General features: G+C 43.6%; 1 protein-coding gene across 1 annotated transcript in view; it reads right to left on the bottom strand.

Annotated features, from left to right (window-relative positions):
• Nucleotides 1-260: 260 nt before the first annotated feature.
• The window catches only part of NGLY1 (N-glycanase 1), a 64,322-nt gene continuing 36,674 nt past the window's right edge, over nucleotides 261-27,908 (bottom strand). Inside the window, exons 6-12 of the mRNA XM_083188718.1 lie at nucleotides 25,103-25,224; nucleotides 21,309-21,454; nucleotides 15,978-16,088; nucleotides 10,691-10,855; nucleotides 5,557-5,742; nucleotides 2,716-2,893; nucleotides 261-2,270 (exon numbers count right to left, since the gene is read on the bottom strand). Of these exons, the coding sequence (XP_083044844.1) occupies nucleotides 2,098-2,270; nucleotides 2,716-2,893; nucleotides 5,557-5,742; nucleotides 10,691-10,855; nucleotides 15,978-16,088; nucleotides 21,309-21,454; nucleotides 25,103-25,224 (1,081 nt within the window). The 3' untranslated portion in view covers nucleotides 261-2,097. The remainder of the gene's footprint in view (nucleotides 2,271-2,715; nucleotides 2,894-5,556; nucleotides 5,743-10,690; nucleotides 10,856-15,977; nucleotides 16,089-21,308; nucleotides 21,455-25,102; nucleotides 25,225-27,908) is intronic.

Below are 27,908 nucleotides of genomic sequence, written 5' to 3'. Positions count from 1 at the left end.
TGTGGCCTCTTATGTGAGTGGTGCAGCATCTTTGTATGCAACTGCCTTCTCTGATTCACCTCCGACACTCCCATTAGATGCAATATATCTGCATCTTTTTAGCAAGCTCCACCTCTAGGAACGCCCTTCACATCTCACATCATGCATCCAAAGCTGAACTGCGAAAGTGCCTTGATGTCAATTAGGGAGGACAAACCCATGATGTAGGAAATATCTGTCTGTTCAGAGGTTATGTTTAATTCTAATAATGAGATCATCAGTTACTTTAGGTAACATTTTATTGATATTTAAATACAGACCATGCACAGACTGTAAAAATATAGTAGGTTTATTTAAATATGCAAGACAATGTATACATCCATACACATTATTGTAATATGACAGTGGCATCATCTACTTCCATTAGGAAATAGATGAGAACATGATCATCTGTGGCCATGAAAAGTTTTGACAAGTACAGAAACTGTGTGCCATCTCTGAAGCATACTTGCCTACTTTTGAAAACTAGTTTCAGGGAGATTATAGTTGGTTGTAGAATTTTGCACAGCCCCCATTCAGGGGGCATGTCATGCTCCTCTCTAAGGGCGTGTCTAGTTCCATATATGGAGAGATTGTGAACGTGGCACCTAGAATCATTGTACTGCTACATCTGAGAGGAATCTTTTAAAAGGACTTAGATCCAAATGTAGATGAGCCCCAAAGCAGTTAGTAAGAGATACTGTACTTGGTAAAGTGCTGGGAAATGGTGCTGATGATTCAATGTAAATGTATCTGTCTCTCATTACTTTTTCCTCAAAGATGTAACAGTTTAATGTGGGCTAGGTGAAATGAGGGAGATTGTCATTATTTCAGGGAGTCTCCTGCAGAATGCAGGAGGGTGGGCAGCTATGCTCTGAAGTAATAACAAAAAACTCGTGGACTTTAAATGACTCATATCCACAAAGATTATCTCCTAGTTATATTATGTTCTTAGATACATTTGAAATACGGAATGGAAACTGAAGTAGGGCTTCATAGTAAATGTATACGGTGGGACTCTCTAATTCCAGCCACATGCTGGCAAATATATCGTGGGTGTGCCGACAGGTGTGTGATAACATCATGTCTGAACAATGATGTTCGCAAACATATTATGTTGGATGTTCAGCACAGATGATGGCCAATATATTTGCAGATACATTGATGCATTGTGCGGTGTAGACTGCTCTAACAATTGCTTCAGAAGCCTCTAGTAACTGACATCACAACTGGGTTGGCACATGTAATGCTGCCCAGTTGCGACATCAGGAACACCACATCAGGTTGACGATTGGTAAGTTTGTATGCACTTACCGATCCTCAGATAGGTCTGTCTGCCTAGTGCAGTGGTAGCCAACTCCAGTCCTCAAGAGCTACCAACATTTCACATTTTCCAGCCAACCTAGCTGCTGCAAAGGTGCACTCATTACTGACTGACACATTTTAAAAGATCCACAGGTGGAGCTAATGACTTTACATGTGATTCTGTGAGGAGATTCGGAAAACACTAACTGTTGGTAGCTCTCGAGGACTGGAGTTGGCTACCGCATGTCTAGTGTGTACCCAGCTTAACTTTCGCAAAACTAAAAAGTCACAGCCTGGTACTTGAACTTCCACAACACTTAGATAGCCACAGATTGCCACTAGCAGGTGGTAGAAAGGTAATTACATATTTCTAATGCAACTGATGCAAACCTTATATTACCCACAATACCTGGTATCTGTCAAATGAAAAATCAGACTAGTGTTTCAAATGAAAAAAAAAAAAAAAATCATTTAAACACCTAATTTATTTTTTAAAACATTAAAATGTAATCTTTTTTTTTTTTAAATATGTAGACTGATCCTGTTATGATAAAATATAAAACCAGCATTCAGCAAAAGCTAGTGTTAAATTATTTGAACATAGTAAAATAACCATGGGAAGGTAAATTGTCTGTGTAAAACCCCAAATATCTCAATCCATCATACCAAAATCCTTTATATTTCCAAATGAAATATACATTCATATCAAACAAACCATTAATAAAAAAATGAAATCCACCATTAAAAAAAAAGAAAAGAAAAAAAAAACAATTCCTAAGGATCTTTAAGCGTTATAATTATTTCCAGAGAGTTGCCGTTCTCGGTTAGGCTCTCCCGAAACAGTTGTGTATGTTGCCATGCAGCGGTCCCTTCTCCATCACTGAGTTCAGCTTCCAAAACAACTTCCGATGAATTTAAAAACTCTGGATAAGAATGCAGGTTCTTATCTGAAAAACAACAAATGGTAAGTTAAGGATAATATACTGTGATCAGCAAAACATCATTACTATCTGCTGTAGGTACAGCAAGCAGCAAGTCTATAGCGGATTGGGTGTGGGATGTACATTGCATACAAGGCTCCAGGTCAAGGGTGGCTCACACTGTGCAGCCAGCACTCCCTGCAAATACCACTGCAATTACCTGCTGTACTTTTCTGGATATTTATTTCAAAATATACAGATATATGTCTGTGTATGTATGAGCTCCTCCTGACGACAGGGAGGTGTGTCCCTGAAACGTTGAGATGATGAGGCAATAAAAGTATAGGAAATCCTTGCAGTGCCGTGTTTGGAACCATGCCGGTGGAACCCAGGGTTGTATGCTATATTACAAAGGCACGCGGCAGTCGGATTCTTTTCTTAAATGGTCAAAAAACTTGCTAGAGCAACTTACCAGCATTAACTTCCACTTGTGTTTCTAGAGAATACAGCTTCCATTTAATTTTTCCACTGTGGAAGGTTTCACTAGTTGTCCGGATACTTATATTCTCCACTCTCAGTCCTACGGAGGAACACTCAAACTTCCAACCGATTCTAGCTGATGGCGTTTCTTCCCTGCGTGCTAAATACACCTGCAAAAAATGTATCACATAGGGATTGAAGTTGGACAATAAAGTCCAGGAAAGCCAGGTCAGAGGCAAACTTGCTGTCCACATAGCTTTGAAATAATGGCATGGATGTCTGTGACAGGGATAATATCATGATACAAGAAGGGGAAAGAAGGCAAGTAGGAAATCACAGACTAAGACATTAGTAGAAGCAGTATCTCTAACAGTGAAGTAATGATGAGGGTCTTTCAAAGACTGTGCTGTACAATGCGACTTCATAGTAAACAAAACTACATCCAAGTCATGCTGCTGCCTTATGTCTGGTTGGAACCTGTTATGTGTGTGAACCTGGCACGCTGTGTAGCCAAACACACAATTACTGGTGATTCCAAAGTGTATGCCTATCAGTCATAACGCCCCCTCACAGCTGATCTGGGGCCCGATTTAGGTTGGTTTGCAAAGCACATTTGGTTTGCTAATGGACAAAACCATGTGCACTGCGGGTGGGGCAGATGTAACATGTGCAGAGAGCGTTACATTTGGGCAAGTTATTTTGTTTCTGTGCAGGGTAAATACTGGCTGCTTTATTTTTACACTGCAATATCAATTTGAAGAACACGACCCACCCAAATCTAACTCTCTCTGCACATGTGACATCAGCCCCACCTGCAGTGCACATGGTTTTGTCCATTAGAAAACCAACCTGAATTACCCCCTTGATCTAACTGGGCTGTTGAGCAGTGTTTGCAATTACAGTAGGTTCATTTTAGAGAGGGCATGTAGGTGTAACTGCGGGCCATGCCAACTGCGTACACAGAGACCCATCTCTTACACAAGGTATGAGGGGGTTTCAGCTAGAGCTATGTTATACATGGTCTGTCCAGAAAGTAATGAGACTAAATATGTGAAAAACAGTTTATTCAACTTTTAGTCACATAGGGTTGATATTCTTCAAAGTACAGTACAACACTTGAGCATCAGTACACCATTGCCAGAGTGTCTGCCCAGCTTGGTACACCACCTGGAAGGAGTTAACTGGAACGTCCTTGTGTGCCCTTGTCGCAGCCGCTGCCTATGGTCTGAAAACTGTGTCCTGTTAGGCCGTGCTTGATCAATGGGAAAAAAGTCATCAGCCGGGGCCAGGTCCAGACTGTAGGGTGGTTGAGGCAGTGTTGAAGCGTTGTGCTTGGCCAAATATGCTCTTATTTGCATCGATGTGTGACTTTGTTCATTGTCATGATAGAGGATCCAGGTAGTGGCAATCTACTTGCGGATGGAGAGGTCAGTTTCTTAACCCCTTTGAGTGGTGGGTTTTGCTGGGGCAGGACAAGCCTACCAGGGCAGGTTTGTCCTGCCCCAGCAGAACCCACCACAGGACATTGGAAGCCCCCCCCCCCACTCCGGCGTTTGTATGCCGGAGCTTCCCTGCCGCCGCTGCCTTAGCCGTCACATTCAGCAGTGACATCGGCGGCAGGCTGGGGGATTTTCCCGGTGGCTCGGTAGGACTCGGGTGCCTGAGCACTCCTGAGTTCCCCCGAGCCGCGCCGAACAGTATCCTGAGCCGCGCCGAACATACTCGAGCCTGCCGTCGACGTCAAAGCAAAGGTGATGATGGGGGGGGGGTGTCTCTAGATCATACTCAAGGATCCAAGTTTTATCACCTGTTATCGCTTCCAAAATTTGCAGGAAATTGCTACATGCTTGTCTTTTTGATCGGGAGTCCAAACTTTGGCAACCAATCGGACACACACCTTTCGCATTGCTAATTTGCTTATCAAGATCTCTTGTACAGTCGTTTTTGGAAGTCTCAACCTTCTGCTACCATTCTAACACTCAAACAATGGTCATTGTTCAAAACAATATGCACTTTGTCTACATTTTGCTCACTTCGGCTTGTTGAAGGTCATCCAGAGCATGGTTTGTCTTCTCTGTCATCCTCAAAGAATTTATTCCAGTGGTTAACTTGCTCCTTGGATCAGGATTCCTATTCCAAGGCCTTTTGAAGCATGGCAAGCGTCTCAGTACCCAATTCCCCAAATTGTATGTGCTAAAACTTAGCACATACTATCGAGCAACGATATGCAATCATCTTGAACCTCGACTGAGGTAAAAAAATTACACTTTGTTTACAGCTCAATCCATACTCTGTAAAGGCTCACCGGTAACTGTGCTGACGTGAATGGCGGAAATTTTTTACCATGCGCCTCTAGTGCATGCCGTCTCATTACATTCTGGACAGACCCTGTATGCATAACTTAGCAGCATTTAGGCAGTTAGTTCCATGCACTGACATTGCTTCAATGTTTTTAAACTTTTTTGGTTTGGTTTCAGCTTTAAAATAATTACAACAATTATTTCAGATTTACAGAAACCGGATTGGTTTTATTTACCTTAAAGTTCATCAAGTCCAATGTAGGTCAGTGAATGGAATAAATGGTACTTATGTAATATCTGGCTCCCGCTTTTCTTATGAGACCGCGGCCCCTCGCCATGCTTCGGGCACGGTGGCTCGTTGCGCTCGCCACACTATATAAAATCAACTCCATGCATAGTTGGATAGTAGGGGTATGAAAAAATGGGGTGCATTTAACATGGGAGCCCAGATAATACATAAGTACCGAATAAACCAGCCAATCAGAATGATATTACACTGTATCCCATCACCAGGGTTAGTGTTCTGGACATACCATTTTCCAGTCATTTTCAACTTTCCTACATATAGACTCGGACAGCCAGACTCCATTTTCCCATTTGGCAATCATCTCATTGTTATTTGAGACCCGGTTGTAACAATCCTCAACAATGTTATATTGAAGATGGAAGCTCTTGGCAGCTTTCTCCTTGTCAGAAGGGACAAATATGACACTCTTATTCTAGTTGAAAGAAACAAAAACATTAATATAGTTACAACTTGCAAAATTGTTGATAATTTTCAGTTTAAGATGACGGTACTTATGTAGTTTCACGGCGGCAGTTACGTAGTTAGCATAGCGTCCCTGTCAGAATCAGCATAGTGTTCCCACGGCTCGCTTAAGTAATTAGCGTAATCAATAGACCATGTTCCCGCGGCCACTTAAGTAGTTAGCGTAGTCAGTCAGGCGCCACTGTCAGTATCAGCTTTGTGTTCCCGCCCGTTCGCGGGCTAGCCGGAGCTTACGGAGTTAGTGTAGTCAATCAGCGCTTATTACACTGTGTGGGAACCATTGACAATTTTAACCTGCCTGACATGACAGGTGTGAATGTGTTTTTAAAACACCCCCACTATACACGCCAGCCCGAAGCGTGGTGAGCGCAGCGAGCCCCACGAGGGGACACGGTACGCGTCCTCCCGACTTGTTCATACCCCCACTATCCACGTGGAGTTGATTTGATAAAGTGAATACATGTCAAGTAATCTGCGTCCGCTCTCCACGCTTCGGGCTCGCCACACTTTATAAAATCAAATCCAAGCCGACGTGGATAGTGGGGGTATGAACCGCGTCCCCTCGCCATGATTCGGGCTGGCGTGGATAGTGGGGGTTTCAAATGGAGGCATTTACCAGTATGTAACATGGAGCACTGGCAAATGTGTCCTTTATTGTGCATGAGACGCACTTGCACACCGCACCCCCCTTTGTGCAGGAGACTCACGCGCTACCGAACCCCTAACCCTGTCGGCAGGGTTGCCATACCCTGCCGCAATACTTACTGAGACGCACAAGCTTCTGCGTTTGACAGATGGAGCGCCACTCCACCGATGCCCACATGATCCCCTCTCTGCCAGCCTCCACCAGCGCAGGGGATCTGGTGGTTACCGGAGCTGTGTGAGAGGCGCTCACTAGGCGTGCCAACGACAGAGCTGCAGCTCCCGGGGACAGTACGGTGACTACGCAGGGCTGCCGTGGAGACACTACGCTAGGTAGCCGTTGGGCTACACTGAAAACGTAGCTTAGGCTGCCGCCGTGAAACTACACAAGTAAGGCAGCCGTTGGGCTACGCTGACGATGTAGCTTCAAAAGTATCTTAGGTTGCCGCCATTAAACTACACAAGTACCAAGATGACTGTTCCATGCAAAAAAAAAAAAAATCTCTTCATATCAATTCATAAACATCATTGGGCAAATATTCATAAATACACTTTGCAGTGTTTATAAACTTTAACCAAAGCCAATAAAAAGGTACTGTAGGCTGAAATAATTGCATCATTATTTAGATTTGTACAACTAGTAACAATTTATTTATTTATTAACAACTATATATTTCAACAATAATTTATTGTAGAACTGTACAAAAAAGAAATAAGGTGCTCATACATGCTGCGATTTCAGCATGCGCTTTGAACTTTTAAAGTTCAAAACGCATCGCCTTAAATCGCAAAGTGTACCTGCGGGGATGCGATGCGAGTCTCCGCGGGTACAATGTTGTAAAGCACAAAAAGTATCTGCAGGCAGTACTTTTTGTGCTTCATTGCATCGCATCAGTTTTGGAGTACATGGGATGAGATGCGATGCGATGTTCATTAGTGACTACTAACTTAAAAAAAAAAAGGCTGAAATCCCATCGCATCCGCACATTACAGTACATCGCATCGCATCCCCTTCCAGTGCCAAAATCACCGTAAAAGTTCAAAATGCATAGCACATGAATATCGGTGCGTGTATAGGTACCTATACTAAGAGAAAGTGTACACAAATAGCAATATCAAATAAGCGTTACCATGATGTTAAAGCTACATCTTTGCAAAATATTTCTTCTGAGGAGGTGGTAATATGGTAACCAAGCAGTAAACATTTCTTTCAGTCCAGACTTCCCTGTTAATTGACATTTCTAGCCAGCCCATAGTAAATAAATAGGAGATTTGTGGCCATTGTTAATGCCACAAATCTCCTATTTGTTTTACTATGTAAGGTAAGGAATCAGAGGAGACCTACTGAGATAGTATAGTTTTTATTCCCGCTGCAGCATTTGTTGCTTATAAAAGTTACAAGGGCCCAATGGGGCTTATGTTTGGGAGTTAAATATCTCGGGGAGCCCATTCTGGAGATATGGTAAAGAAGGTTTATCTACTAAGATTAGAGTTCTATTTCAGATGGGATGTTGCTATGGGCAACCAATTGGATTATATATATATATATATATATATATATATATATATATATATATATTATCTCCTAGAAGGTGCAAAATAAATAAGATACTGATTGGTTGCTATGGGCAACATCCCATCTGAAATAGAACTCCCATCTAGTAAATGAACCCCTTAGTGTATTCGGAATATAATTGTGAACAAGGGTCTACAATTTAGCGACTTTTGGGCAACTCCACATACAGAGGTAAAGACCTGCGTCAAGTGCCTCACATTTGCAACATGTAGAGTCAAATTAAACCTCCATTATAGAACGCAACCTAGGAGTAATGTAAGCCCGGTGTAGGAGCTTATAAGACATTTCAGGATATGAAGCAGATGGATATCAAAATTTGATTAAGACTTGTAAAGGCTGTAAGTACAAATATAAGGGGTATGGAAGGAAAGTCAACTGTCCAATTGGCAATACCAGACTGCATAGTGTCTTAATAGAGCGTTTAGTGTCTGTGTATAAAAAACATAGAAGAACTACTACCAGGCCTGGAACGCAGCACATCATCCAACTTGTCTTGGTCTGGTTATTAAGATAGTCATTTTACTACATAACTACTTATCTGGTAGTAAACAAAAAGAGAGAGGCAGGTGAGAAAATATCTTCACCAGCTGATCATTGGAAAGTACTTTTAGTGTCAATGGATTTACTATGCGGAGACCCCAGCAATACATGCAAGCATGTCATGTAGTTGAGATAGATGTGAGTGGCCTCTGAAATCCTGAGTTATGAAGTAAATGGAGAAATAAGGTGAGACACCCATCCTAGAACAGGACATACTCCATGCTGCACAGGTGCTAGTCAGTAACAGATTGTTAGCTACAGAAGATGGGAAGGCTACTGGTCTCATATGTAAAGGGCTGGATAATGGAATGTTGGGACAGAACACTTAAACAAACGGGTGTTCGCAAAATTCGCGGTTTCTTGTAACCAGTCTACGGCATAGCGATAGTTTGCTGCCAAGACATAACTTCTGGACATGGAAGGTTTATGCCCCCAAAATCAGGAGGTTGATCAATTCTTAAATAATAATATTCCATTCTTTTTCCCCAGCCCAAATAAACTTACTGATGGCTTTAGCTAGGATTGTAAAGTCAGAATCTGTTGTTAACACGGGGAGCATTTAAATTGGATACAGGAGTCGGGGAAAGGAAATCATCTTTGCACATGCCAATATATGAAAGCGGCAAGTGTATCCAAGACTGGAAATCAGGTATTAGCAATAATTGCCAGGACATTAGCAGTGTAAAGTCCAGAGGGGTGTTAAGGCCTGAATACATCAATGAAGAAAGCCCATCTGAATGGGAAAAGACCATCTCAATTCACTGCCACCGCACATGTAAGGCTAGGGCATCCGTTTTAGATTTATTAATCTTGAAGCCAGAAATGAATTCAAAATTAGGGAGTATCTGTAGAAAACCTGGAAAGACCAAGTGTGCGTTAGTAAAATACACTAAGGCAGTGGTGTCAAACTCACACAACAGCTGCTGTGGAACTACACATCCCAGCATGCCCAGACACAGATTTAATATAATGGATACGAAAAACTGTTGTAGGGCACGTTGGGATGTGTAGTTCCACAACAGCTGGAGTTTGACACCACTGCACTGTGGGGCAGATTTATTAAGCTTGGAGAAGAGATAAACTGGAGATAAAGTGGAGAAAAGGTAAAAGGAGATAAAGCACCAGCCAATCAACTCCCAACTGTCCTTTTCAAACACATCTGATTGTCTGGTGCTTTATCTCCTTTTACCTTTTATCCGCTTTATCTCCAGTTTATCTCTTCTCCAAGCTTAATAAATCTGCCCCTAAGTCTTTCAACACACGAAGGCCAGTTTTAAATCCATGCCAATCAGCAGACAAATAAAAGTGTCAAAGGAGGGGATCTAGGGCCGGATTAAAAATAATAGGGGAGAAGGGGAACCAGGCAAGGTTGCCATATTGCAGCCGAAAATGATCCATGTTTAAGCCATTCACAGTGATGAATGCTGTGGGGTTAGAATACAACATGTGAAAACACTTCAAAAATTGGACCGGAATTTTGAACATAATGCACCCAAAGCAAATGGGACCAGGAAGCCCGGTCAAATGCTTTGTCAGCATTACTTGGCAAATATTCTACATCTGCCTTTAACAAATCCAGAATGTGCAGAATGAAGCAATTTTGTTACCAATGTTTGCAAACGCTGCACTATAATAGTGGAAATGTTTTAATCTTGATTTAAAAAACAGATATGGTGATAGGACTGTGCTAGTGGGGGGTCTTTCCCTGGTTTGGGTATCATGACTATTAACTTGATTAAGATTAGAGGGGGGCATGTTGCCAGTCAGAAGAAAATGTAATAATGTTAGTAAATGGGGAAAAGGGTGTGGGAATAATAATTTATAATATTCTGCACTCATCCCATCAGGACCAAGGGTCTTACCAGTAGCCAACTGCCCCACAGTGAATAATATTTCTTGTTCTGAGATTGGAGCTGTGAGAGTGTCTTCCAATGTCAAAACAGGAAGGTCAGCTGTATGGAGAAATGCCATATCCAGCAGCATGTGATCTGAGTGGGCGTAATTTGTATTAAGATCTCAAATGTAATTATTTTTGTGCACCTTATTTCTCTCACTCAAGTCTATAACCGTCAACCTCCTTAGCCGTGTTAGTCTGGTTGTCTATAACGGAAGGGTGATAGATATAGAATTGATAAATTACTTTGAAATCGCTTTCTCCTCGTGCTACTCTCCACGCTAGGGATCCAGACTCTCGGCCACCAAGCTCTCCAGGTTTGGGTGTCTTTGGAGACATGAACTCCACAATTTCCACAATCAGCCTCCCAAGGAGTTCATTCTTCCTCTGTTCTGGTAAAGACTGCTGCCTCTACGGATAAAAATCAATAGGAATCTGCTGTAGGTTATGTGGGGAAAAAAAAACATTTGTACATGCTTTTGTTTACTTAAATATATATTTTTCTTTGATGACCACAAAATACCAACAAATAAAAAGACTGACTTTGCTTAAATGATCGGACTCCTGTCTACCAAATATGGGTGCACCCCAAATGTCGCATATTGGAAACACCTTTTTGAGAGTTTTTTTTATTTTTTTAACAAGGTAGTTCAGACTCAAAGGCTCAAAGGAAATAGGGGAGGAAAGCCAGGCACACATACACATCCACAAATGAGAGTCAGATGACATGGCATAAAGAACACAACCAAGGAAAACCAGGAGAACAAGGGCATCCAGCAGTATGCAGTCACTTTCCCGACGGTCAAAATCCTGAAGACGAAATCCCGGCACTTTGTCCCTCTGTGGGTGTCCACAACACCCATAGAGGGAGAATAAATTAGTGTGCTAAGTGTAGCGAGGTGCCGGGCCGCAAGGGGGGGGGGGGAGGGCGCCCCCCCATGTCGGGATTTTTGCGGTCGGGGTTCCGGCGTCGGGATTTTGACCGCCGGGATTCCATACCAATTCCCATCCAGCATCCCGCATGGCCCCAGAGAAGCAGATTTATCAGGTAAGGACCAAAATATTGTTTTCTCTTTCAGTCATGGAGAGCACTGGAAATACCATAGGGATTTACCATAGCTGTCTACTAAGGGAGAGAATGCTCCTGAGTAGCATGGAGGACCCTTCTTTCATGGAGGCGAAGTTGTCAAAACAGTAAAAATGAACAAAAAAATGGTGGGATTCTTTTATTAACACACTGGATGCAGCAACTTTAAGTCACATTCTTAAACTGTATGAAAATACTGATTGGTATCTACCACTGTATGATTTTGTTTAGTCATCTCTATACCCAATTTCTCTATTTACTTATCAGTTCCTTGGAAACTTATTTAAGATACAGTAACTTTATTATTTACTTTATTATACTGCATTTTCTGATTTTCACTATAATAAATGCATGTTTTATATTGAAGCCATTTGTATGTCCTCCCTCTACTATTAAGACTAAAAGGTGACCATACATCAGAAAGATATTGTACCCAATCATACAATCTCAATTGATTGCAAGATGGATTGTATGCAGATTGTGTGCACATCTTGTGTACACAATCATGCAGCAGATGGATTGTATGACTGATTGTATGATGGATTGTGAGTATATTGTGTGTCCAAAAACCACCAAGGACTGCTGGGGATTTCAAGGGAAATTGTACACAATCATGAGTGCAATCGATCTTAAGATCGATCTTTCTGATGTATGGCCAGCTTTACTTTCCTTTCTCTTTCTCCCTCTTGTGTTTTCCCCTCGCCTTACATTTAAAATGATATTTTTGAAGCTTTTGTTTATATCTGCAATTATTTGTGTATAAGTCTTTGTTACTAAATTTATCGGTACTTGTTTCCTAGCACGGCCACACCGATTTACATCGGGGTGGTCGTGTCGGAAAAATCGGGTCGATCGCATCGCATGCGATTTGGTCGCATGCAATGCGATCGACGCAACCGACCGATTTTCGACCCGATTTTTTGATTGAATGAAATGTAAATCGGGTCCCTGGGACCCGATTTTACATTGGATTCAATGTAAAATATTCCCAACCCCCCCAAATTTAACGGCGTAAACCCCACCCCACGATAGACACCAACCCGAAGCGTGGCGAGCGCAGCGCGCCCGCGAGGGGCGGCGGTGCGCGTACTCCGACCTTTTCATTCCCCTACTATCCACGTCGGCGTGGAGTTGAGAATAGAATAGTGTGGCGAGCGCAGCGAGCCACCGAGCCCAAAGCGTGGCCAGCGCAGCGAGCCCTGCGAGGGGACGCGTATACCTGTGAAGTTATACGCATCCGCTCGCCACACTATTCTATTCTCAACTCCACGCCGACGTGGATAGTAGGGGAATGAAAAGGTCGGAGGACGCGCACCGCCGCCCCTCGCGGGCTCGCTGCGCTCGCCACGCTTCGGGTTGGCGTCTATCGTGGGGTGACGACGGGGACATCTATAATGTGAAATGGGTCATATTGGCCCATTTCACATTTTTCACATTTTCTCACGATTTCAATGTTAAAAAATATTTTAACATTGAAGCCTATGGAAAAATCGGGGGCATCGCGTCGGGACCAATGTTAATGGTCCCGACCGACGCGATGCCCCCGATATTTTACCTTTCCCGACACGATTTCAATGTTAAAATATTTTTTAACATTGAAGCCTATGGAAAAATCGGGGGCATCGCGTCGGTCGCGTCGGGACCAATGTTAATGGTCCCGACCGACGCGATGCCCCCGATATTGTGTCCTAGCCGGCAAAATGGACCTGATTTCAAAGGAAATCGGGTCCATCGTGTGGATCGTGTACCTTAACTTAAAGGTACACGATCCATAAGATTGTGGCCGTGCTAGGAAACAAGTACCAATTTATCTTTTAAACACAATAAAATGTGGGTACTCTACCTAGAACGGCGCCCATCGCGACCATCGAATGCACTAAAAAACGGGTGCGATGCGATGCCCGCGATTTCCCATAGGGACCAATGCTAAAAGTGAGATTGGACGCGACATACATAGGAAACAATGTTAAATGGGCCACAGAGCCCAAATAGTCACTGTGAAGTCTGAAATGGCCCCCACAATTGTTAACGCCACCCCACGATCAATGTCAACCCGAAGCGTGGCGAGCGCAGCGAGCTCGCGAGGGGCGGCGGTACGCGTCCTCCGACCTTTTCACACCCCCACTATCCACGTCGGCGTGGAGTTGAGAATAGAATAGTGTGGCGAGCGCAGCGAGCCACCGAGCCCGAAGCGTGGCGAGCGCAGCGCGCCCCGCGAGGGGACGCGGATACCTTCACAGTTATACGCGTCCCCTCGCGGGCTTCCCAGGTGTCCATGGCGACACGAAGGGATGCGTTTACCTGTGAAGGTATCCGCGTCCGCTCGCCACACTATTCTATTCTCAACTCCACGCCGACGTGGATAGTGGGGGTATGAAAAGGTCGGAGGACGCGTACCGCCGCCCCTCGCGGGCTCGCTGCGCTCGCCACGCTACGGGTTGACGTTGATCGTGGGGTGGCGTTAACAATTGTGGGGGCCATTTCACAGTTCAAGGGCACTATTAGGGCTCTGTGGCCCATTTAACATTGTTTCCTATGGCCAAATCGCGGGCATTGAGGCATTTAACAGTAAAATCGCGTCCAATCACAGTTTTAACATTGATCCCTATGGGAAAATCGCGCCCATTTTTTATGTACCCGCGATGCCCGCGATTTTTTACCCCCAACGCCTGCGATGCCAATCGTGGGCGCCGTTCTAGGTAAAGAGTACCAAAATGTGTTTATAAAAAGGGGAAAAAATGAGGATGGGATAGAAGGAACATCTAGCTTTCCTATGAGGTTTGAATAGCAAAGGGACATGGAAAGTTACTCTCAAATCTATAAGGGACATGAGAAATACCTGCAAATCCCTCTATAAACGTTTACCCATGCACGCTGAAAAACAGCTTCCCAAGGTCGCCTTGACCTTGAAATATAGGCTAAAACCCTGACCTACCTTAGGAGCGAAAGGAGAAACCTTGGGTTTAGCGACTGAGAGGCAGAAGCGATAATTCTGTCCATTTCAGGACCAAAGAGTACCTCAAATGAATAGAAGGGATTCAAACTCTTTTTGGATTCAGTACTGGTCCACCTAGAAATTAAGCCAGAGTGCTCTTTTGTCCAACACTGCTGAGACGAAGACTCTGGCTGACTGAATGTTAAAGTCTGAAGAAGCCTGAGATAAGTGGCAGGCTCTCTGACACTCTCTAATGTAGGTAACAGATCAGAGTGTTTCACACTCGAAGGCCTGCATATAGAAAGTTGTCCCACATCTACAACGGTAGACACAAACTGAGGCTAAAGCAGAACACCTAGCAGCTCCTGCCGCCGAGAAAACTTCTTTGAGAAAACATTCCAATTTTCAATCAAGAAAGTGTAGAGGCTTTCACTAATCAAGCTGTGGAAGCACCAACTGGAGATCGGGATTCTCCATTTAGACCTGTCCCACATTGACCCATGTACTGGATTCAGAGACTGACACTGATACAACACTTCCAATGCAGGCAGCCAGCCAGCCCATTTCCCCAGGAAGAACATACACCAGTTAATGTTTCATTATTTCTTGGCAACCACATAGACATATTCTTTAAATTTTCTAAGAAATGTGTCCATTTGGTGACATTGCTCTATTGAAGTCTAATGCTAAATTATTATTATTTATTACTAGTTATTTATATAACACACATATTTTGCAGCGCTTTACAGAGAATATTTGGCCATTCACATTAAAATTACAATCTACAGCAGGAATTTTTTTTAAATATATTTTCAGTAAATATATTTGAAATTAGGCTATTGTAATAACATTTTCACCAAATGTCAGAAAAACCCATGTTATCCACACATGCAAAGAAATCAAGCCACAGATGTCCATAAATGAAGTGATGTGTACTAATGTGAAATGACACGGGGTAAAAAGTATTTAACATGCTTACTGTACTTTATCTGTCTTTGTTGGTAATGACAACTTCAAGATGCTTCCTGTATGGAGAAACTAGTCTCATGCATTGTTCAGGTGTGATTTTGGCCCATTCCTCCACACAAGTTTTGAAGGTTCTGAGGTCCTCTCTTACCATTAATTTTCAATTGGATTCAAGTCAGGTGATTAGCTGGGCCATTGTGGCAGCTTTATTTTTTTCAAATATATTTACAAATATATATATACACTGAGAAAAATGTTTACATTGATACTTATTTTACCCGCTGTATATTCCATACATGTACACTTACACACACTCATGTAGGGTTCATTTTTTTGTTCTATTAACCTTCATGTACATTGTTGGAAAGTCGGTGGAAACTAAAGTACCCCAAAGTGAGAACCTGTGCATTATCATGGTAATACAGCTCACATAAGTGTTTATATATAACTAAATCTGCACATCATGCTATCCCATTCATTTACTCAAAGACAACATTTAAGCCTATGTAGGTAACAAAAAGAAAATAGTTTCTAAACTGTAATACCGTCTTGTTTAGGCCAGCGATGGTTTCCCGCAGCCAGCTTTCTCTGACCTCTTTTCTTCTTGCGATCACCTCTTCATGTTTACATGAATACCTCCAGGTAACATCAACAACCTAGAATATTTATAGGACATTTTACAGGCCATTGGATACTAATAGAATACAAGTTATTATAACTACAAGTGTATGTGACTCTCTGGGCATAGATTACTAAATTATTAATTTGAGATTGAAACTATAATAATAATGTCTATGGCTGAATCCAATTTCTTCTAAACCCATCATGTGCTGCGGGAAAGTAACTAAAAAAAACTGGCACCACAATACTTGTGAGTAAATAAAAAAGTATGGTGCTTAAAGCACTAAATCTGTGTAATAAAAACATTAAATGCGTTTTACAAAATTTAAAAGTCCTTCTAATGTTTTAAAATTACTAAATCTGGGTGGCATAATCCAATATGGTTGATATGGTTATCATTTAAAACAAAGTGCAAAAACCAGAGCAACTGTACCAGAAGAGCGTCTCATATTGTCTCCAGGATTCACACAGCTAGATTTTATGACCAATCCAAACTCTTTCCCTTAAAATCCAGAACACTCCTGGCCAAACAATATCATGCACACACACACAGAACTACTGAGTAAACAATCAAAGGATACACATCATTGCTATATTATTCATCATGACTACACCCAGAATGTGTGACAAATCTTGCACGACAGATTGAATACTGTATATCAGCAATCTAGATGAATGACCGGTGGTTACATGCATTGGATGGTTATCATGCCCACACATGAAAACATTTTAACTGATTGATCGTTCCAATTGGTCGAAAAACAGCCATATCGTTTAATGGGGCAGATGTATCATAGCAGCGCTTATCGCGCCGCTATGATACTTACTGCTTCGCCTCAATAGCGAGGCGAAGCAGGAAGGGACATCGACAAGATGTATTAACATCTTGTCTGCCGAAGCGGGGGAACGTTAACTCCCCCCTTCGGCGATGTCCCTTTCTGGAGATAGCGCATCAGTTAATACTGATGCGCTATCTCCTGTCCCCCGGCCGGCCGCACTGGGCATGCGCGGGATCTCGCAAAAAACGCGAGATCTCCAGCGCAGCCCAAGCCAGACGCAGGGCTAGCGTTGTCCCCATAGTGGGGGATAGGACAACGCTAGCCCTGAGCTGGCGAAGCGGCCGGGGCGAATTAACGCCTTGAAGGCTGTTAATACATCGCCCCGGCCGTTAATCCCTGGGGGGGATTGCAGGGACAGCCCCGCCGAGCGTAACTCGGCGGGCTGTCACTAGCGCACGTTAGGTGCGCTAGTAATACATTAGGGACAGACGTAATCCCCCCCAGTTAACCAGCGTTAAGTGCATTTTTGCACTTAACGCTGGTTAATACATCTGCCCCAATATATCTTACCGTGTACAGGAAGCTTAAGCCCCATACACTTTAGATGAGAAAGTACAAGATATTACTCAGAAGGACCCTTCTGAGCGATATCTTTTACTACTATATCTTATTTAGTGTGTACACACCATCAACAATGCACGCTCCTGTGCATTGTTAACTACCACGTCCCTGGGTTGAACAGTTCAGACAAGGGAGAACCTTGTTAACGCTCCACCGGTATCGGCGGCAAGTGTGTGTACACTTGTGGAAACCAGCACCCCTCCTGTTCTCTCGGTCACCAATGTCCTGGGTACACACATCGGCTAGTGTGTACCCAGTTTAAGAATTACAATTACCTTACACACATATAACCTGTTTCATAGGTTTACATTAAAGCTGCTACAGCATTAATAAAATTAGATATGTACAGTAGATATTGTTTTTATTAAGTATAGCGTTGCCCGTTTTTTTGTTCCACCACTAATGCTAACCATAATGTTTTGTGGGTTTGATAAATTTGCACCAGTAATTTAGCGGTCACATTTCTCTACTGCAATTAAAATGGTTTTGTACAAAATAATGAAAAGCATTCAGCCAAATATATCCTGCATACGATATGTGAGAGTGAAAAGCTGTTTGTTGTGGTGCTGAACACCACAACCATTTCATCATCTATATAAAATTTCGGTACTTGTGTATTATCACGGCGCCCATCGCATTGCATACCATAAGGCTTAACATGGTATGCAATGAGATGAGATGCCATGGGACTCGATCTAAAGGAGCCCACACACGCACCGTTGCCGGCGGTGCGATGCTGTACGATGGGGTGCGCGCTCCCGCGGCACCTCATCGTACAGTACAAAAAGTATGTGCGGCACATACTTTTTGTACTAGCTTTTTCTAGCATAGCATCGCATGCACATCGTATGCACAAGGCATACGATGCAATGCTATGTGTGCTAGTTAAGCCCACAACGCTTGCCGGGATTGGTGCGTCTGTGGGCTCCATTATACAATTTAAAAATTGTATACCATTGTATATGGCATACAATGAGATTTTAAATTGTATAAGCACACTAATGGTTGCTTTCAATGTTAATTGGCCCCCATATAAGATTTTTTATTGTATAAGCACCCTAATGGGTGCTTACAATGTTAAATGCACCCCCACTATCAACGCCAACCTGAAGCGTGGCGAGCGCAGCGAGCCCGCGAGGGGCGGCGGTACGCGTCCTCCGACCTTTTCATACCCCCACTATCCATGTCGGTGTGGAGTTGATCTTATACAGTGAGCCCACGCTTCGGGTTGGCGTTGATAGTGGTGGCGGCGCATTTAACATTGTAAGCACCCATTAGGGTGCTTATACAATTAAAAATCTTATAGGGGGGCCAATTAACATTGAAAGCACCCATTAGTGTGCTTATACAATTTAAAATCTCATCTCATCGTATGCCATTTACAATGGTATACAATTTTAAATTGTATAAGATGCCATAAGATCGAAATCGTGGGCGCCGTGCTAATACACAAGTACCTAAATTTCTAATGTCTGCGTGTCTCCGAAACACTGCCATCTGTTGGCAGGGAGTGAAACTACATCTCTTTCTCTCCCACACAAACACAGAGGCAATCACAAGGTAGCATTTGCTTTGAGCGCGCGGTACTCTTTACCTAGCACGGCGCCCATCGCGGGCATTGAATGCACTAAAAAATCGGGTGCGACGCGACCGACGCAATGCCCGCGATTTCCCATAGGGAACAATGTTAAATTTCTCAATTGACCCGATTTTACTGTTCAATGCCTCAATTGACATGATTTTTCCATAGGAAACAATGTTAAATGGCCTACAGAGGCCAAATAGCCACCCTGAAGTGTGAAATGGCCCCCACAATTGTTAACGCCACCCCATGATCAACGTCAACCCGAAGCGTGGCGAGCGGCGGCGGTACGCGTCCTACGACCTTTTCATACCCCCACTATCCACGTCGGCGTGGAGTTGAGAATAGAATAGTGTGGCGAGCGCAGCGAGCCTCCGAGCCCGAAGCGTGGCGAGCGCAGCGAGGGGACGCGGATACCTGTGAAGCCCGCGAAGGGACGCGTTTACCTGTGAAGGTATCCGCGTCCCCTCGCCACGGGCTGCGCTCGCCACGCTTCGGGCTCGGTGGCTCGCTGCGCTCGCCGCACTATTCTATTCTCAACTCCACGCAGACGTGGATAGTGGGGGTATGAAAAGGTCGTAGGACGCGTACCGCCGCCCCTCGCGGGCTCCCTGCACTCGCCACGCTTCGGGTTGACGTTGATCGTGGGGTGGCGTTAACAATTGTGGGGGCCATTTCACACTTCAGGGTGGCTATTTGGCCTCTGTGGGCCATTTAACATTGTTTCCTATGGAAAAATCGTGTCATTTGAGGCATTGAACAGTAAAATTGGGTCAATTGAGAAATTTAACATTGTTCCCTATGGGAAATCGTGGGCATCGCGTCGGTCGCGTCGCACCCGATTTTTAGTGCATTCAATGCCCGCGATTTTTTTTACCTGCGATGCCCACGATCAAAATCGTGGGCGCCGTGCTAGGTAAAGAGTACCGAGCGCGCTCACACATACATACATACACACACACATATATATATATATATATATGTATATGTGTACAGTCGTCTGCAGCACTGGGGACTATAAATAACTCACACAACAACCAGCTTGGAAGTTAACTTGCAGTCATTTGCTAAGCAATTTGACTAGATTTTGACTGCATGCACTGACTTAGTTAACAAAAGATATTTAATCTCTCGGAGCATACACACGGAGAGATCTGTGCTTACTTTCTAAGAAATCTAGTCAGATCGCTTAGAAAATAGCACAAATTTGCTCCGTGTGTACACCCCTTTAGATGCTTATGCACCAAGTGCCAATACCTTATCCCTAGCAATACATTCCAACATCCATTAACTGGTAAGAAAAATGTATATCCGCCATACCCTTACTTGTAACACCACATTTGTCACAGATCAACTCATATGCCCATGTGGTTTATCATATATTGGCAAAACTGAACGAATGTTCAAGGAGCACATGACAGCTCATCTCTCAGCAATTAGATTGGCCATATTGAAGGGTGAAAGGAACAACCGATATAGGTCAAATACTGACTTATAGAATGTACAGGTGAAACAGCCAACATGACTTTGGGTCAACAGGTCTTTGGGTCAACAGGTCGCGAGGTCGACATGGTTTTTTTCACAGTTTTTTTTACCCGAATGTCGACAAATAGCACGAGTTAGCAAAGATTGCATAGGAAGTCGAATAGCAAAGGAATCTCACTGTGTGTAGACACCATTAGAGATCTAATGCCCTGCTATCTGTTATACATTAAATATAGTCTGCAGACAGTGAGAGTAAACAGCAGCCTGTAAGCCAGCAAGTGTCATTATTTGTTCATTGTTGATAGGTAACTATGGTGACAGGGGAGCACTTAGAGTGATCCCATCATCATGCGCGATGCTTTGTATAGATTAGTAGGTTGAAGGTGGAACATAACCTGTGATGTCATATTAGGTATAAACAATAGTACCATACTTATTTAGCTGCTGCTATGGTTTTGAAAGGAGAAATAGCCATTTAGTCACGGACTACAAATGAAGCACAGTATTTAGAAGTTGCTGGGGTTTATTTTATGAAAGAAGGATGAAATATTTCAGTGTATTTTGGTTTAAAATAAAATGCTGCAGATTAACGTAAAGGCTTGAATATATTTAAAAACAACTTTTCCTGTCTGGTTTAATTTTCTACTATTTTTGCAAGTGAAGGTTAGATAGTAACAGTGAGTACCTGCTAAATGATGTTCCAATCAACAGGTCATTTCACCAGAAAAACAGATGCACTACAGGTGGTGCTACTAAGTTTATTATAAGTAAACGGAACCTATACCTACCTCCTCTTTGGAGAAAGCTACAATATACGACAGCTTCTTTCCCCATCCCACCTCATACAAGAGAGGCTTATCATAAGCATTTTCACATGGGTCACAATGAAGCCATCTGTTTTGAGATGAAGCGAACACCTCAGTCCAGACATGATCTGCAGGATGAAAAAAATATGCACTTACAGTATTGTGTGGTATTCTGTTCTACGTTCCTTAGGCATACATAATAAAAACTACCATGTAAACGAATGGACAACAATTGTGCATGCACACAAGTAATGGCTAAAGCAACATCAAAAAGGGACCTTCTAAACTTCTGGAGACTCTAGAACAGTGGTTCTCAACCTCGGTCCTCAGGACCCCACACAGTGCACAGTGAAATAATTAGCTCCACCTGTGGATCTTTAAAAAAGTGTCAGTGTGTAATGAGTGCACCTTTGCACATGCTGGGTGACCTAGAAAACGTGAACTGTGTGGGGGTCTTGAGGACTGAGGTTGAAAACTACTGCTCTAGAACTAATAAACTTTAAAGGCTAAGGAGGGAATTCAATTCCAGACAAATACCGAATTTGCACATAAGTGCTCGCTACCCTATGGCAAAGTGAACACTTTTGTAAGAGATATGACTGCCATGAAGTGTGGCAATTGCTGTGCCGATTCAGCTGGTCAGCTGTATTCACCCACAATTGAATCCCACCTAGAAGTCCATTTTAAATGGTGCATTTCATTAAGGTATATATATACATATACATACACACACACTTTATTGTACTTCATTGTCAGCTCCTGCTGGGGTTGATTTAATAAATGATGTTTGCAAAACTTTTGTAGCATTGTCTGTGGTTTTTCATACTGCTGATTTACGAAGGTCAAACAAAACCACAGCAAAACCCCCATTTAGAAGGCAAATACTCAAACCTATTATTTTACATTAAAACAATAGAAACCACCAGCAATTTCGAAAATATCTGTAGAAAAAAAAACTCAGACAAAGGCAGTCTACAGTGCTATTGAGATCATTTGAACCCATAAATCAGTAGTTGTAAATAAATAAATAAAATACTTACATACAAATGTGGGGCCTTACAATCTAGCCAGGTAGTAGCAAAATCAAGACACACATACACAAAATATGGTATCCACTTGAAATTTCTACAGCCACCGTTAGACTTTGCTATCCAGGGGTGGTGCCACAATAAAAGTGAGACACACAGGATGGGGTTCCCCTGCCAAGTGATTGATTAGCACGGGGCTGGTTTCCCTAGTGTTAGACAGCGGGAGAAGCAGCATTCTAATTGGCTAGCAGTAACTCTCATGGAGAAAGTTCTTCACTGTTTCACATGTTCTTTATTTTTTGCCAAGTACATGTGTGCCCACATAGAAGTATGGAGTTCACTGTAGGCAAGTAAAAAAGTGCTTAAGAGTATCATTTCCTGGGCCCCCCACACCGTCTCCTGGCTACTAAAGCCTTGTGTTAAAAAAATTTGGTGGGGGTCTCATGCTTTTTTGACACTGTGATTTTTCTACTACCAATATAGGACTTAGGGCCTAATTCAGACCTGTAAGCAAGAGTGCCATTTTGGAGGTGGACAAATCCATGCTTCACTGCAGGTGTGGCAGATGTTACATGAGAGATTTACATTTGTGGGGTGTGTTCGCACTGAAAATTAAATTGCAGTGTCCGAATAGAACAGGCAATATTTACCTTGCACAGAAACTAAAAATAACTCACCTGAATCTAACGCTCTCTGTATACGTTACATCTGCCCCACCTGCAGTGCAGCATGGTTTTGTCCATCTGCAAAATTTGCAGCCTTGCTAACTGGTCTGAATCAGGCTCTTGGTGATGTCACTATTCTGGTGTGGATCAAAATCTATTTCTTTCTTACTGATATCATACAAAGGGCCAGATTCTCTAGGCTTCAAAAGTGATAAATGGAGAGTGATAAACAGCCAGCCAATCAGCTCCTACCTGCCATGTCACAGACTGTGTTTGAAAACTGTCAGACAGGAGCTGATTGGCTGGCTGCTTATCACTCTCCATTTTATCACTTTTGAAGCTTAGAGAATCTGGCCCAAAGACAGTGCTAAATGGAATCTGTGTAGAACTATAGAAGCACCGCCTTTTGTGGACTGCTGCTTAGAACATTTTTAAAAATAATTTAATTGGAATTCAGCAGCAGGAGATAATGGGTGGAGGGGAGGAATGTTGTCATGGATTCAGTATTGAATCCCGGCGGTCGGGATCCCGGTGTTCAGAATCCCGACGCCGGAATCCCGACAGCCGAAATGCCGACAAGGGGGGGACGTGGATCGCCCCCCCCCCTTGCGGGCTCGCTGCGCTCGGCACGCAGCGGGCCCGGTGCCTCGCTACGCTCGGCACGCTATTTTATTCTCCCTCCAGGGGTGTCGTGGACACCCCAGGAGGGAGAAAGTGTCGGCATTTCGGCGGTCGGGATTCCAGCGTCGGGATTCTGAATGCCGGGATCCCGACCGCCGGGATCTTAACTGCATCCCTGTTGTCATAGGGTTTACATTTCCCATAAGGATCCATTTCATAAACCTTTTAGCATTATTTCTACTAGAATGTATGTATCATTTACCTAGAGTGAGCCAATGGCGGGCACCATCCTCTATTGACAACATTGTTGAGGTTGTGCAAAACCGCTAAAAAAACTCAACTCCTGCAACTTCCTTTGGTACTTGTGGAGTATCACGGCTCCCATCGTATGGCATCGTATGCCATATGTAGTGGTATACGATGGCATACGATGCGATGTTTTACCGATTTTTGCTCAAAAATTGTATGCCATCGCATGGCATCGTATGCCATATGTAGTGGCATACGATGTTTTACCGATTTTTGAGCATTTTAGCTCAAAAATCGTATGCGATCGCATCGGATGCCATACGATGGCATCCGATGCGATGGCACCCGATTTTGCACTGAAATGCATCAGAATGCATTGAAATGTGTATTAAAGTAGTGAAATCCCCCTAAATGGCATTTTTCATAGTGCACCACCCCCACTATCAACGTCAACCCGAAGCGTGGCGAGCGCAGCGATCCCGCGAGGGGCGGCGGTACGCGTCCTACGACCTTTTCATACCCCCACTATCCACGTCGGTGTGGAGTTGAGAATAGAATAGTGTGGCGAGCGCAGCGAGCCAGAAGCGTGGCGAGCCCCGCGAGGGGACGCGGATACCTGTGAAGCCCGCGAGGGGACGCGTATAGCTGTGAAGGTATCCGCGTCCGCTCGCCACGCTTCGGGCTCGGTGGCTCGCTGCGCTCGCCACACTATTCTATTCTCAACTCCACGCCGACGTGCATAGTGGGGGTATGAAAAGGTCGTAGGACGAGTACCGCTGCGCTCGCCACGCTTCGGGTTCACATTGATAGTGGGGGTGGTGCACTATGAAAAATGGCATTTGGGGGCATTTCACAAGTTTAATACACATTTCAATGCATTTCAGTGCAAAACCGGGTGCGATCGCATCGCATGTGATGCGATTTTTAGCATACGATGAAGGTCGTGGGAGCCGTGATACTCCACAAGTACCCTTCCTTTAAATCCTATTACATCGTGATTTGGCAGATGAGGCCAGCCATAGACAGTGGGCTCACTACAACCACACCTTGAATATGGGAGGAGCTACCAAACAGAATTTTACTAATGAATACTGTTCCTTTAAGCTATTGTTCAAAGCAAGTTCATTATTGAAAATACATTTTACATTAGATTTTAAACCAGGAATGGTAAATATAAAACAAAATAATGAAGCCCCCTCGGTACTCTGCTCACCTGTAGAGTCCCACACATATCTTGCTTCCAGCCCCACCGCCCTGCAGCACAGCGTAAAGCAGTTGGCCCACTCTCCACAGCGCCCACGCCTGGTTTCTAAAAGCTTTTCTGGGTCATTGTATCTAGAATGTTTAACAGATTGGTGTTTCTTAACTACTAATTTTAGCCAGAGAAAACCAATTTCACATTGCATTTATTTATTGGAACTTTCACAAAATTTGCAATATTTAAAATTCTAGAAACTGTTTGACTAAAAGCATTTTTCCATTGCACACATATGTTGATCTTTCTTAAGGTTGTCACAGAATAGCACAGCACAGCACAGGGTAAGAGTTTTACTATATAGACAGCCCTTGGGCCAAATGTAATAGCCTAGGCTTTTGGCAGCCGTGCAGGATGCTAGGCAAACTGTTTTTTTTTTTAAAGGGGCGATCATTTACAAGGCAAAACCATGCCTTGTAAATGATTGCCCCGTTAAAAAAAACCCCTCAGAGTTCAGCTGGCATCCTGCGCAGCCGCTGATCTCAGAGGCTATTACATTTACCCACTTGTGTTGTGGCTTTAATAGGATTCTAATAGTGTATTAAACTAAATGATAATAATAGGGTGACAGAATGAAAATTATGGTTTGAACAGAAGAAGTTAAAAGCCATTCCAGGAGATCACTGATATTTGGGTGAATAGTCCACACAGACTGATGGCAGCCTGATGCCCAGCATAATGGTTGTGTACAACACACTTCTATGGGAAAAAAGGGTCCAGCAGAAGTGAAGAGATTGTCAGACACCAGGAAACTCTCCAAGTCCTAGTGGGCCTGGTCTTTCTTCATACCGGCAGGAGAAGATAGGAGATCAGTGTTGGACGCACACCAGTAATTGGGAAACTGCCCAAAGCTTTGTGAAATTAGGCACCATGTTTATAAACTTCTGGGATTGGGTTTCATTGAAATACTGCCGTTTAAAGAGACACCATGCTAATTGATGATTTCTCCAGTTCTATAAAAGGTAACAATGCCAGCCATCATAGTTTGGAGATACCAGAATATATAAACTTTTTCATTAACTATTTAAATTTTTCCCAAAAAGCACTCAGAATGTAAAAATATACATATTTAAATAATATATACCAAGAGGGTATTTTGCACTCCCCCATACCCTGTGTATATATGGGCCTGCATTGAAAAATGACCTTCCCATCCCCTCCCACGGTGGAAAAAAGATTGCCAGTGTCTCCCCCTTGCCATGTCACTGTACTTTATTATTTTAGATTATATTAGCTGCAGTACCCAGCTCTGCTAACAAAGAAAATGTGTGTCGAGTCAATGACTCAAAATATAAATAAAAAAAATATGTCAACGTCCACGTGCTAAGTTTCCTTATTCTTCACCTGTTTTGGTGCCTAATTCAGTATAGGACACTGAATAGCGAAAAATTGCTCTTCGTCAATTTTCGATATGCGCTCACTGTTTGCGGGTGATAGAAGCTGTGTGGTGTCACAGGCAGCTGCTGCGACCCAAAACATACCAGCCCGGTGCCTGCCTCCTCAGCTAGCCCATGTGCCAATGCATGGGTGCCCATAAGCTGCTGCCTGCAAGTGAGGGATGCACTGCTGGTGATGTGCTACTACCCATACAGCAGGATTACGGTGCTAATGGTAGACTAGTGTTCATTCTAGCTTTTTTTTTGCAGGGTGCGGTGCCCTACCCATATTTTTAACTTGTAAAGCCACCCTGCCCTATAAATTGCTTTTACTGTGTGCCCTTTCGCCACAAGGTATTGCATGCTCATTGCCCAGGGGGAGTTACAAGCTTGTTGCCCAGGGGTCGGGTAAGAGCTAATACGCCGTTTTCAGCAAAGGAGTGGAGCGGGCTGTCAGCACGACGGGGGATGAAAACAGCGGACATGCTTCTCAACTGTCAGCCACATTCCGTCGGGCTGAGATGCCGCTCACCTCCTCTGTGGAGAGCAGCAAGTCAGCTTTTCCAGCCCACTGGGTAACAAGCTTGTAACTCCTCCTGGGGAATGAGCATGTAACACCCCCTGGGCAACGAGCATGTAACACCCCCTGGGCAACGAGCATGTAACACCCCCTGGGCAACGAGCATGCAAAACCACCTGGGCAACGAGCATGCAAAACCACCTGGGCAACGAACTTACAATACATCCTGGGCAATGAGCATGCAGTACCCCCTGGGCAACCAGCTTGAACGCCCCCCCAACCAGCTTTATGACCTCCCTCCCCCCAGCCATGGCAACCAGCTTGAAACCCTCCTGGCAACTAGCATGTAGGTAAGCAGCACTTGTGTGGCATAATATGCATTGGGCATTACAGTGTGTGGCATAATTAGTGTTCATTCTAGCACCCGCCATATTTGAAAACCCATGCAGTTCCTGTTCCCTGCCTTAGGTGTCGCTGTTTGCTGTGGTGTTTCTAGCACAGGTCTGGTTTGCATATCAGTGCTGATATACAGACCATACTGCTAGAAACACTACAGCAGACAGCGACACCCCAGGCAGGGAAGAGGAACTGCATGGGTTTTCAAATATGGCGGGTGCTAGAATGAACACTAATAATGTGTAATGGGCATTACAGTGTGTGGCATAATGTGGAAAGGGCATTACGGTGTGTGGCATAATGTGTAATGGGCATTACAATGTGTAATGGGCATTACAGTGTGTGACAATGTGTAATGGGCATTACAGTGTGTGACAATGTGTAATGGGCATTACAGTGTGTGACAATGTGTAATGGGCATTACAGTGTGTGACAATGTGTAATGGGCATTACAGTGTGTGACAATGTGTAA

This window comes from Crinia signifera, chromosome 5 (genome assembly GCF_055691185.1).
Source record: "Crinia signifera chromosome 5, ASM5569118v1, whole genome shotgun sequence".
Classification (NCBI taxonomy): Eukaryota; Metazoa; Chordata; class Amphibia; order Anura; family Myobatrachidae; genus Crinia; species Crinia signifera.
The sequence above is the reverse complement of the archived record's forward strand: the minus strand, read 5'-3'. Positions and strand labels throughout refer to the sequence as shown.